We start from the raw sequence: 12,650 nt of genomic DNA, 5'->3' as shown, positions 1-12,650 counted from the left end.
GTTCCTGGCAGATATTTTGCAGTCCCAACAGGTTACATTCATTTCAGCTCTCCATCATCCAGAATGGGACTGTTTAATATACTTGTTTTACATACATTACACTTAAGCTGGCAACATTGTGGAAGGCTGGTGTCTGTATAAACACCAGCATATGAAACTGTGATATGTACTTATGTGTACAGTTGTTTGTTTTTATGACCGTGAATGTAATGTAATGCTATGACAGTCAGAATGAGGTTCATATATTCATATCGCTTCCCATGACTTTTGCGAGGAAGAAATGCACAGCTTATCATACTTGTTGCAGGGGTTAGGAATGGTGGCTTCCAATCTGGCAAGCCAGGTTTGATTTCCCGCTCCCCCACATGCAACCAGCTGGGTGACCTTGGGCTTCCCACAGCAATGATAAAGCTGTTCTGGCCAAGCAGTGATATCAGGGCTGTCTCAGCCTCACCTCCCTCACAGGGTGTCTGTTGTGGGGAGAGGAAAGGGTAGGTGACTGTAAGCCACTTTGAGACTCCTTCTGGTAGAGAAAAGCGGCATATAAGAACCAACTCTTCTTCTTCTAACAGGTATTTTGTTAGTTTCCTTTATGCAAGAAGACACCACCAGGGAGCTAGGAATCAGGGATACTGCTGTTCACTCTTCTTGTTTCTCACCCTTTGTGGTCTTTCTGTTCCTTGTCGTCACACAATTTAGTAGGCAGGTTCTCACTAATGCTTCATTCACGTACCTTGATACTCCCGTGGCTAATTGAGCTAGATCCCTGTCAAGACGGAGAGAGTTATGAGAAAAGATTACCAGAACTGGGCCAGCAAAAGCCTACTGAATAAATGCTGAGGGAAAGAAAAATACTGAGACAAAATGTGAGAAAGGAAGAAAGAAGAAGGTTCATGGTCTGCATAATTCCAAATAGAATGGATGTCATGGGGGGGGGGGGTGAATCTTTTCAGACTTCAAAACTGTTCTTAGTTTTTTTTTAACCAGTGTATTCTCACAAGCTCCAGGTCAGTGGTAATGGCACCATAATTTCCACATTATTATTATTCCAGCCAGTTTGGTGTAGTGGTTAGGAGTGCGAATTTCTAATCTGGCAAGCTGGGTTTGATTCCCTGCTCCCCCACATGCAGCCGGCTGGGTGACCTTGGGCTCGCCACAGCACTGATCAAGCTGTTCTGACTGAGCAGGAATATCAGGGCTCTCTCAGCCTCATCCACCTCACAGGGTGTCTGTTGTGGGGAGAGGAAAGGGAAGGCGAATGTAAGCCACTTTGAGACTCCTTCAGGTAGAGAAAAGAGGCATATAAGAACCAACTCTTCTTCCAGGGGTGCGATTCAAGCTGAATAAACAAGAGGTTGGGTCCAAATTACTGCAAACATAGCAAAATGTTCCTGCCAAGCCACATGTTCCCCCCCCCCCATAACTTTGTTTCTGGAGTTCAGGGTCCCCTTAGAAATGCTGCAGTGGGCACATTAAAGAGTAGAATCAGTCCCAAAAGTCCTGTTACCAATAGAAATATCATTTTGGTGGAGCAAGTGCCATTACACAGGCCTTTTCCCAGAGATTAAAACAATCCCAAAGTTGCAGTAAGATGCTGGTTGTAGTCCTATTTCATGTTCTTAAACATCCAGAGTTTCAACACTATAAAAATGGGATACCATAATGGAAAGCATTAAAAATTCTCATTCATTCATTGTTGTTGTTTTTTTGTTTGTTTTGCAGTGGTACATAACTACATTAAACTTATTGAAATAACGTGCCTTGATTTCAGAGAGGTAACTCTAACATAAGCACTATAAAATATTATTTGGAGGCTATAAATTATAGTGATAGAGAGGTCTGAGAATGCAAAAGACACCAAATAAAAATGGAAAGAAAAGGTGAAACATGACAAAATAGTGGAATATCATGGTGCAGCAGGGGGAAGCCTTGCTGATATACGTTTATTGTTCTGTAAAATAATTTTCTAGGAAGTTGATCACTTTATCCATCATTTGTACACAATGCAAAATGATATCTGACTGGTTAGTTTTCATTCTGAACTGCCTTGGATATATTTTTATTTGTTTCTACCTCCTGCAGCCGGAAGAACTAACCAACATTTTGGAGATCTGCAATGTGGTGTTTACCAGTATGTTTGCTCTAGAGATGATCTTGAAACTTTCTGCCTTTGGACTCTTCGACTATCTCCGGAACCCTTACAACATCTTTGACAGCATCATCGTGATCATCAGGTGACAAAAATCATTTTAAAGAGTTGTCTGATGCCATCTGAGAGGCTAACACATTTTTACTCTAGAATAAGCTTTTGTGAACTAGAACCCACTTCATCAGGTCCTTGAGGTGGGTTTAGCACACAGACACATAAAGTTTTAAAGGATGAAAAAATGTAAACAGCCAGACTTCTATCCATGAAAGCTACCTTAACCTGTGATAAAAATGTATTTTGCTTTCAGGTGCCACAAGACTGCTGTTTATTTTTACTGCAGTAGGGTGGACTGGAGTAAAATGCATAGGTTGATATTTCAGACACGATGCAAGATGAATGAGACTGAGCCTTGAACTTGAAATTGTTGCATTCAAAATCCAAATCTTTCACAAGGTTTTCATAAACAAGTCCTTCCTCTCAGTGTGTAAAACTGAGAGAAACCCAGTGAAACATCACAGATTTTGGCGTCTATCGAAGAAGCCCGCTTTAGATCTCAGTGATCTAGATAATTATACTTAGATTGCAAATGCCTTCCTTTTGCACAGTGAGCTCAAGTGGATGGTATCCATTCAACTCCAGGCTGCTTTAAATTGATTATCTTGATCTATTTCATTCATGTTTCTGTCCTGGTTTCAACATAGAAAGTAGGCATGGACAGTTTGGCTTGGCTAAACTGAATGATACCTGAATCAGTGTTGATTTGGGTACTTTCTCAGCTCATCCAAGCTGAACCACCCATTCCCTGCATTCAAATGATCTGAATCAGGGTGGCCAAATCATGACTCAGCCATGATTCAGTGCCTGAGAAGGTGGGGGAGAGTGTGAGCCTAACAGCTGATAATGACAGCCACCTCCACCCCCAACCGGGGAGGGATTTAAAGGGAGTGGGCAGTACATCTGTCATCATCAGTTGTTTAGCATGCCGTTGTTTTGCAAGCATTTAAAGGGAGTAAATATCAAGTCTCCAGGCCCAGCAGGGAGAGATGGGCAAACAGCCAGAACAGTCCTGCAGGGAGTATGCAAAACACAGCTGAGGTCAGTAGCCAGAAAATAAACACTCACAAGCTTAGTCCAATAAGGGCAAGAAGAAGGTCCATAGTCAAGAGTGGCAAGCTGAATGTTCAAGAGCAGGGCTTGGGAGTATAGGTCCAAGGAGAAAGACAATGGCCTTTCATCTCTCATCTCTCTTAAGCCGCATGCACAGCTAATCATGCACAGCTGCCTGAGTCTTTGGCATGGGTTCTGCAAGGTACCTCAGAGACCAGTTCTGCCTTCTGTAGCCCATCTTGTGCTCCTGCACCTTTCCTGTGAGGCAAAGTGCTGCCTTTTGGGGTCAGGAGACAAGGGTGGGGAGCCACAGGGTGAGTATTTAGACGCTGAAGTTGCTGGGTGCTTTTGCCTGGTGGCTCAGGTTGTGGGCTGGTTTTTCTAAGCAGTTCTGGTGCTTCTGAGGCTGAGTCTGTTGGCAGTGGCCGAAGCTCAGGGGCTGATCCTGACAAGACTTCCTCAGAGTCAGACAGTGTTGCAACTGTCTGTGGCCTGACAGTGGCCAGCTGATGATGACAGGGGCCCATTCACTCCCTTTAAATCACTCCCCAACTGTGGAAGGATTTAAAGAAAGCAGGCTGGGTACCTGTCATTATCAGCTGTTTGGTGGGTGCTCTCTTTCTCCCCCTTTTCAAGCAGCAGAGATTAGGGCTTCCTGATTGGGGCTGGGGTATTCTGACACATGCCACAGGTATTGTGCCATAGTGTTTTCCTGGTCTGTTTAATATCTACATGAACCTCTGGGAGAGAGGAGTTACAGGGTGAGACATCTTCAGGATGCAGATGACACATAACTCTCTCTCCTTTCCATCTGATTCTGTTGTGTGTGGGGGGTGCACATTGTGGACCATTCTCTGAATGCAATAATGATCTGGGTGAACCCAATAAATTATAGCTCGAGATTGAGATACTGTTGATGTTATTGTTATTGCAGAAGTGGAAAATACTGTTGTGGAAGTGGCAAACACTGTAATCTAGTTGGGGTTGTACTCCCCCCCCCCCCGGAAGGCTTACAGCTGGGGGGTGCATCACAATAATATGACTAGGTTAGCAAGAAGGAAAATTCTAAGAGAACAGAGCTCTGCCTCTCTAGGCCTGCATTTGGCAGTTCAATAAATCCTTTGTTACAAGCACAACTGTTTGTCGATGCCTTCTCATTATCATAACAGAGGGAACTGTTAGATCTGTATCTACAATTGGATGTTCAGATTTCATCTAAAGAATATAGCACTTTATCCAGAATTGGCTGGCTCACCAGCAGCAACCCTGCCTTTGAGAAGTGTGATATGGCCATAGTGTTGTCACCTCCGGGCTTACTTATTCTAAATAGGGATACCAGTTTCCAGGTGAGACTTGGGGATCCCCTGGAATTGCAGCTCACCTCCGGGCTAAAGTGATCAATTGCCCTGGAGAAAATGTATGCTTTGGAGAGTGGACCCTATGGCATTGGACCCCACTGAGATCCATGTCTTTCCCAGGCTCCACTTCCAAATCTCCAGCAGCTTCCCAATCTGGATGTCCATGTCCCCATGGGGGACATGGCAACCCTATTTCTAAATGTGCTGTATATATGAGATTGCAAACTCCAGGTTGGAGTTTATGGATAGTGGGATTTGAGAAGGTGAGGGACCTCAGCACCATATCTTGCCATAGGGTCCATCCTCCAAAGCAGGCATTTTTTATCCCAGGGGGGCTGATTCATGTAGTCACAAGATTAACTGAAACTCCAGGAGACCTCCAGGTCCTACCTGAAAGCTGGCAATCCTATCTATGTAGATAAGTGTGGATGCTTCAGTTAGTCCAGGATGGAAGATCATCACTGAATGCCTGGGTTGCTTCCTATCCAAACTCAGGATGTTGGTTTTAACCTATAAATCCTGATACATTCCAGGATGTGGGTATTTAAAGAAACACCTGTCCCCACTAAGTTCTATCTCTTCATCTCAGGCCCGGGTTATCTCAAGGGGTAGGGCCTTTTCTGTGGCTGGCCCCCCTTTGGAATGCCTTTCCCCAGTCTGTCAAGGCCTGCCTTGATAGTCTCCCTGTGGCTGGCACCATGGCCATCTGGTCTCCCAATGCCAGGCCAAGATGTTTTAATATCAGCTTTCTTTTGCAGTTAATTGATTGCCGCACATTTTGTCATTCCTCATTTGTTCTCTGCTTGTGTTTCTCATGTCATTTTCAATGCCTGTTGTTGGTCTGTTTTAATCTCAGCTGTTTTAGTTGCTGCAAAACATTGTTCATTCCTGCTTTTGGTTCAAGGGACTGCATTGTTTTCTTGAGATATAAGATAATTTTTGTCTTTTATTTTGTGAATTTGCCTTGAGCTTTTTGATGGAGAGGTGGCATAACACAAATAAGTACCAAGCATTTTCACTTGCCTTCAAAAAGAAATCAGGTTGGATTCCCTAACAAAATTCCTGAAGAATGAGATCCATAACTCTGGGCTGTGACAGAAAGGGTCCCATTTCCAGGGGAGGCCAACCTTGCCCAAAAGACACAACAAGAAGCAAGAACTTGTTAGATCTCAGCTGTCTATAGGGTTCCTAGCTCCTGGGGGTGGAGCCTGGGAAAGGCAGGGATTGGCCAAGAGAAGGGTATAATGCCATAATGTTCACCTTCCAAAGCAGCGATTTTCTGGAGGGGAACTAATTTCTGTCACCTGGAGATCAGTTGTAATCTCAAGAGCTCTCTAGCTTCCACCTGGAAGTTGCCAACTTTATAGGAGGTTCATATGAAAGGAGACGATGTGTGGAGGAAAAGGCAGCATCAGATACACCTAGCTGTAAAATGGGATGAAAGGTAATACTTCACAGTGTAGTTGTTGAAGTGAAAATCATAGCGCATACTACATGAGTAAAACCAAAACCTCATTACAGCATGAACTGCATGGGTACTCTCACACTGTGAAACTCTTTAAAGTCTCAGGCTTTCTCAGCAGTCTTCTCTGAGATCTGTTAAGTGGAGCTGCCTGGAGCAATAAGGATGCCAGCTTCTTCTATGGAATCTCCTTGATATTTGGGGGCAATGCCTGTAAAGGGCAGAGGTTGAGGAGAGAGGATCTCAGCAGGACAGTGATCCTAAAGAGCAGAGGTGTCAAACTCATTTGTTATGAGGGCTGGATCTGAAATCAATGTGGTTTTGTGGAGCTGGGTCATATATGCTGTAAAATGTAATGCCAGCTACTGGAGACAAAAACTATGAAGGACATCACCTGGCAAGCTCTGAGTTGGCATAAACTCACTGTAAGGCCCCATGGGCTGGCTGAATGTAGAGGAAAACCCACATGGGTGGGCTGGAGGGCCAGTGATGCAAGACAGGGAAGATATTCCTGTGCTGCCTGGAGGGAGGCAAAACACTTTCCCTGCTTATTACTGTTGCCAGTTCTGTAACTCTGGGCCCCAGGGTAAAACTATGAAGAAGTTGGGGGCTGTGAGCTCCTCTTGTCCCCAAGCTACCATAGAAGGGACTCAGGAAGACAAGTTGAAGTAAACCCCCCTGCCTGTGGAAGTGGCCACAATGCAGGGCCAGGGCCACGTGCACGGTGGGATCCGATCAAAGCCGAATAAGCCAGAGAGGCCTGTGGCAGCAGTGACCTTTGGTCAAGGATACCAGGCAATTCACAGCAGGGCAATTGTGGGGGTTCTAGACAGAGATTGTCAGCAAGCTATGCCAAACTCATGTAACGCCAGCAGCTCCAGGCCGAATGCTGCCAGATCATCTGATGTGGGAGCAGGTACCACGAGCACAAGGCAACTGGGTGTTCCATGGGGGACAGAGGCTCGGTGGTCAAGTCACATGCACTGGGGCAGGACTAGGCCCCCAATGTGTGGAAGAAACTGCAAAGCACAGGAGGAGATTAGCTAAGCACCTTTCAGGAGTGTGTTTTTTAAGTCCCTGAGAAGGTGGGGACTGGACTGGATGTTCCTCTGTGATCTCTTCCAGTTCTGTGTGGTTCTGATTCTTCTGCTGCATGGGAGGTATAAATACAGAGGTGGGGCTGGTCCCAGCAGAGGATTGTCTGCAGATTGTGATCCTCATGGCCATTTGGGACAGCATTCCAGGATCTGCAGGCCAAATAGAGAGGCATGTAACCTCTCCCTGGAACTCCAAGCTTGGAAGTCCAAGCTGCAATGGTGCCATTCATACTAAGGAGGTTGCCACTGAAGTGAAGGGTTTTTGCTTGACTGCTGCTGATTCAGTTGTTCCAATGAGCTGAAGCCACAATCAGAGTGGTTCCACCCACTCCCCCACAAGCAGCTTTCTGTTCCCTGTGGGCCAAATAGGAGCCATGGACAGGCCAGTTCTGGCCCCCATGCCTCATGTTTGACACCCATCCTAAGGATTTATCCTTTGAAGCAGCCCTTTCCTTCAGGGCATGGAAGTCAGCTGTAACTTCAGAATTCCAGGCCCCACCTGAACTCTAGACTGAACCCAGGGTCCTATTTACAGATCCCATTTCATTCTTTGATTCAAAGATGCAGATATGATCTGAAAAAAAAGGAGATTTTAGCATCTCTTCACCCAAAAATAAGCTAGGGAAGACTGGTAATGATATAATCTGCTTCCAGTAGATCTGTGCATAGCCCTAGCTTTAAGCAAGGTAATGTGAACTTGCCTCAGGCAATAGTTTTTGAGGTAGTCTTAAATAGAAGCAAATGATCAATACTTTACTTTGTTTTTATACTTTCCCCATCATTCTAGGTGCTGATAGGAATTTTTTGCCTCCAGTTCCAAAACATCTTGGCCTGTCCCAGGCCAGACCAGGCAGTCAAAGATGCCCTGTTTGTGCATCCAGTCCTGATCTTTGCATTGGTGCATCCTGCTCCCACGAGAGCTGTCTCCATGAGCAACCCGGCCTCAATTTGCATTAGAAATTCATCTGCAGATCACAAACTGATTTGTACTTTCTTGAGAGCAAAAAGGTGAGAAGGGAAATTCCAGAGGTTAATGAACAGGGTCAAGGAACGAGGAGGTAGGGATTTTATTAAAGTCATGCATTTGGCTAAACTGAGCTAAAAAAATATCCCAAATACTTCATCAGAATCCTTTGGGTATTATTGAAGCTGAATACAGATTAAAGAATCTGATCGGCTATCAGTGTATTTGGGTATATGCAGCTATGCAAATAAGAGCCAGTGACCTCCCAGCCGCATGCAGATCCTGGGGGCAGCTTCTCCTGCAACATTGTCTAAATTTTGGGGCTCCAGGATTTTTCTGAAATATTAAAAAAAAATCTGGGTCCAATGCTGGTTTTGTTTTTTGCACACTCCTAGATTTTATCACCCACTGTGCTATCAGCTTTTCTATATACTCTGAACAATTCAGTCAATCTCCATAAATGTTTGTTTCACTATATGCAAGAGTGAGCTTGGTGTAGTGGTTAGGAGTACAGACTTCTGATCTGGAGAGCCAGATTTGATTCCCCGCTCCCCCAAATGCAGCCAGCTGGGTGACCTTGGGGTCGCCACAGCACTGATAAAGCTGTTCTACTTGAGCAGTAATATCAGCTCTCTGAGCCTCACCTACCTCACAAGGTGTCTGTTTGGGGAAAAGAAAAGGGAAGACAATTGTAAGCCACTTTGAGACTCCTTCGGGTAAAGAAAAAGCAGCATATAAGAACCAACTCTTCTTCCTCCTCTTCTTCTTCTTCACCATTCATCTATTCCATTTATACCCCTACTGTATTCCATGTGCGTGGGGACCCAAGGTGACCTACATTATTATCCTCTCCTCCATTTTATCTTCACAAGAACCCTGTGTGGGTTGGGTGGGTTAGGCTGAGTGTGTGACTGGCCCTAAGTCACCCATCAGGCTTCCATGGTCAAGTGTGAATTGTAACCAGGGTTTCCAGATGCTGACACCATGCTGGCTCTCCAGGGATATCCTTCTGGTGCTTGTATGAGTCTTTTTGTCCCATCCTACATAAAGGTGTCACCGAAGGAAATATTTTCACAACCAATTAACTATAGCTACAGCAGAATCTAGAGAATGGGGGAAATTGTCCTTAGCCTCCATTCTCTGCCAGTTCCCCCCCCCACCCCCCTTTTAAAGAACTTGCTCCAAGACAACTCCACGCATTGAATCAAAATGAACCTTTGGTTGGAGCATGAGTGAGAAGAACCCTGCCCCTATCCTCTTTTCTTATTGTCATGTGTAAGTTCTGTATTACCATTGGGTGGAAGATCTAGAGTTAGCTTCTGCCAATGGAGCAGAACCCCAATCTGTTTTCTTGCACTGGCAGAAAGTTACAACACCTAGCCTTGCAACAGTCTTTATTACTGACAACCAATGTAGTACAACCGCTGTAGCCTGGGTTCAAATGTGCACACAGCCATGAAGTTCACTGTGTGACCTTTAGGTAGCTGATGCTAGATAGATATGCCTAGCTTCATATAGGCTCGAGAAAATGTCCTGCTTTTGGAAGAATACCTAGGGAAATTGACAGAGTGGCTCTTTGATGTGTCACCTGTGGCTCTTCTAAGCACCATTCTCCAGTAGGGCAAACCCCTAGCCTGTTGGTGGTTGGTTCCCCCCTGGTGAAGCTTGTAGAATAAGAAAGTTGCAGTCTCTCCAAAGGTGTCGGCTCACCAAGGATGGAAGTAAATGTGGCTCTTATGGTTGATGGTCATTGCAAATCTGGCTCTCCATGAACCACTGTGTGAGCACCACTGTACTCAAAGAAATGGAAGCTCTCAAGAGCTGAAAAACTCTCCACATGCAATGTGTATGCATATATCAGGAGTGCTTGGGTATATGCCCTTTTTTTTGTGTTAAAAATCCCCTTTTATATATACACACGCAACATTGACTCAGAAGATTATCTATTACAGCGATACTTTGTTCACGCCCGATTATTTCAGACATATTTTGTATTACTTATATGCGCACATACAAGAAAGTGGTTCATATAATAATATACATTTTGGTGATTTATATGGAAATTAATTTTCTCTCCTTTTCTGTCTTCTTCCTTTCTCACACACACAGGGGATGTCTTCCTGGGCCCTAATTAAAGGTCCCTGAAATACACTGTTCAATCATTATGCGCACTGTCTTTTATCCTCTTCTTGGATTCTCTTTCCGTCATCTTTCTTGACATTTCACTTTAACCCTTGCATGCTCTCTCTTTCTTATTCTGTTTGTTTCTTGTCTATAGCATCTGGGAGATCATTGGGCAGGCAGATGGAGGCTTGTCGGTGCTGAGGACATTCCGGCTGCTGAGAGTGCTGAAGCTGGTGAGATTCATGCCTGCCTTGCGCCGTCAGCTAGTGGTGCTCATGAAGACCATGGACAATGTGGCTACTTTCTGCATGCTCCTCATGTTGTTTATCTTCATATTCAGGTGAGAAGTAGGTATGGGCTCCTTAGTACACATTGAAGAGCTGCCTCATAATATACAAGAAAATGTGCATGACTTACATCAAAAGGATAGTTGCTTTCTGCATCATGCTTCTCATTGGCAGTTATGCCAGATTTCTGTACCTATAACCCTGGAAGGATGTTCACTTAATGCTAAGATTATGACCTGACATGCAAAACAATAACTCTTGAAATTGTTGGAGGAGGAAGACTACCTTTCTGCTTTTGTACTTCTCAGCAAGGTGAGAGATATCCATGAACACTACTGGAGAAGTTTCACTCATTACCTGATCAATTCTATCAGTACCCCACGATCAACATCAGAGAAGCCGTCTGTATTTTCTTTTAGAGAGAATCAGAATGGGGAAGGCAGGAGAATAGCATAGCAAAACAATAATGGACAAAGCTGGAATAGAAAGAAATCCGAATGGAAACATTCAAAAGCAAAGCTCTTTCTTCATGTTGGGTAGAATGAGATTGTGTGATAGGAATCCGCCTGCTGAGCTAACAAACATCAGTATGACATAAGCATTATTTTAAAAGGATTCTGCAAGACGAAGAAATATATGTTTATCAAGCTGTGTATGGGAATGGGGTTGCCTCTGATTTGAGGGGCCTCCACCTATGTACATGTGGACCTTGAGACCCAAAGTATAGCCTCCATTGGAGCAAATAATTCCTCTTGGTTACCACCAATCATCCGTAATTATGGAACCAAGAGCCAGAACTTCACGTTCTGTTGGGTTCCATGATTGCTTTTTCAGTTTTTGAAGGAGGAGAGCAGGACTTGGGAAGAGCAGGACCTGGGGTGTGCTGCTTCTTAAAAACCCTTCTCATTGTATGCTGTTCATCTGTTAAACTTAGCCTGTTTAAAACAAAAGGATACTGGTTCCTTTTGGAGGTGGCACCAGCAGCTTGGTATAAAATTGTAATTCAATACAGAATACAGTTTATGATACACAAAGTGGGAAGGAAATAGATATAGTAGTAATGGGGAATAAAAAAATGAAAAACAATCTTGATCAGTATTATTTATAACTTTTCCCAGAGTCTGGTTATGGGACAAAATTGCTTAGGGACAACTCTGCCCATCCTACCATGGGAAGCATTAGGACCATTCTGCATTATTATTTGTTGGGGCTGGATCAAGATTGGTACCATGTTAGCCTCTCTGTAGCAGTAGAAAAGTGCAATAGTCCAGTAGCACCTAAAGATACCTGAAGAAGTGAGCAGTGACTCACAGAAGCTCATACTCTGCCACAAATTTTGTTAGTCTTCAAGGTGTTGCTGGACCCTTGCTCTATTGGTTGGGTTATTCAAAATTCGAAGTAGAGATGATTAATCATAACAGATGTAATTTTCTCGTGCAAGATACACTAGCCTCATAATTACTTATAATGAAATATGCTATTAGCAACTCCCTCCCCAAGGAGTTCCCATATGGCTTCATTGCTCCTTTTCTAGAATATATAAACGTTTTCCTTCTGGCCTGCCTTAGCGGCATCCCACTCTTGGGGATCAGGCCAGCAGAGAGCTTTTTTGTCACGTAGGGCCTGAAAGGTTCAGCAGGCTACATAAGGCTACATCAAGAATGGGCATGTTGTCATTTATGAAGATTACATTCATTCATTCATTCATTCATTAGTCCATCTTCCTCCATTCATTTATTAAAGGTAAAGGTAAAGGTATCCCCTGTGCAAGCACCGAGTCATGTCTGACCCTTGGGGTGACGCCCTCTAGCGTTTTCATGGCAGACTCAATACGGGGTGGTTTGCCAGTGCCTTCCCCAGTCATTACCGTTTACCCCCCAGCAAGCTGGGTACTCATTTTACCGACCTCGGAAGGATGGAAGGCTGAGTCAACCTTGAGCCGGCTGCTGGGATTGAACTCCCAACCTCATGGGCAGACAGCTCCAGACAGCATATCGCTGCCTTACCACTCTGCGCCACAAGAGGCTCATATTCATTTATTAGTCCTCATTCATTCATTCATTCATTCATTCATTCATTCATTCATTCATTTATTAGTCCAC

General features: G+C 44.3%; 1 protein-coding gene across 8 annotated transcripts in view; it reads left to right on the top strand.

Moving 5' to 3' along the window:
• The window catches only part of CACNA1I (calcium voltage-gated channel subunit alpha1 I), a 361,190-nt gene that overhangs the window by 277,314 nt on the left and 71,226 nt on the right, over positions 1–12,650 (top strand). For all 8 annotated transcript variants that reach the window (XM_077339439.1, XM_077339440.1, XM_077339442.1 and 5 more), the window contains 2 exons: positions 2,083–2,234; positions 10,416–10,601. In XM_077339439.1, coding sequence (XP_077195554.1) covers positions 2,083–2,234; positions 10,416–10,601 — 338 coding nt within the window. The remainder of the gene's footprint in view (positions 1–2,082; positions 2,235–10,415; positions 10,602–12,650) is intronic.

This window comes from Paroedura picta, chromosome 5, assembly GCF_049243985.1.
Source record: "Paroedura picta isolate Pp20150507F chromosome 5, Ppicta_v3.0, whole genome shotgun sequence".
Taxonomy (NCBI): domain Eukaryota; kingdom Metazoa; phylum Chordata; class Lepidosauria; order Squamata; family Gekkonidae; genus Paroedura; species Paroedura picta.
Note: the sequence above shows the minus strand (reverse complement) of the source record. Positions and strands in the feature narration are given on the sequence as shown.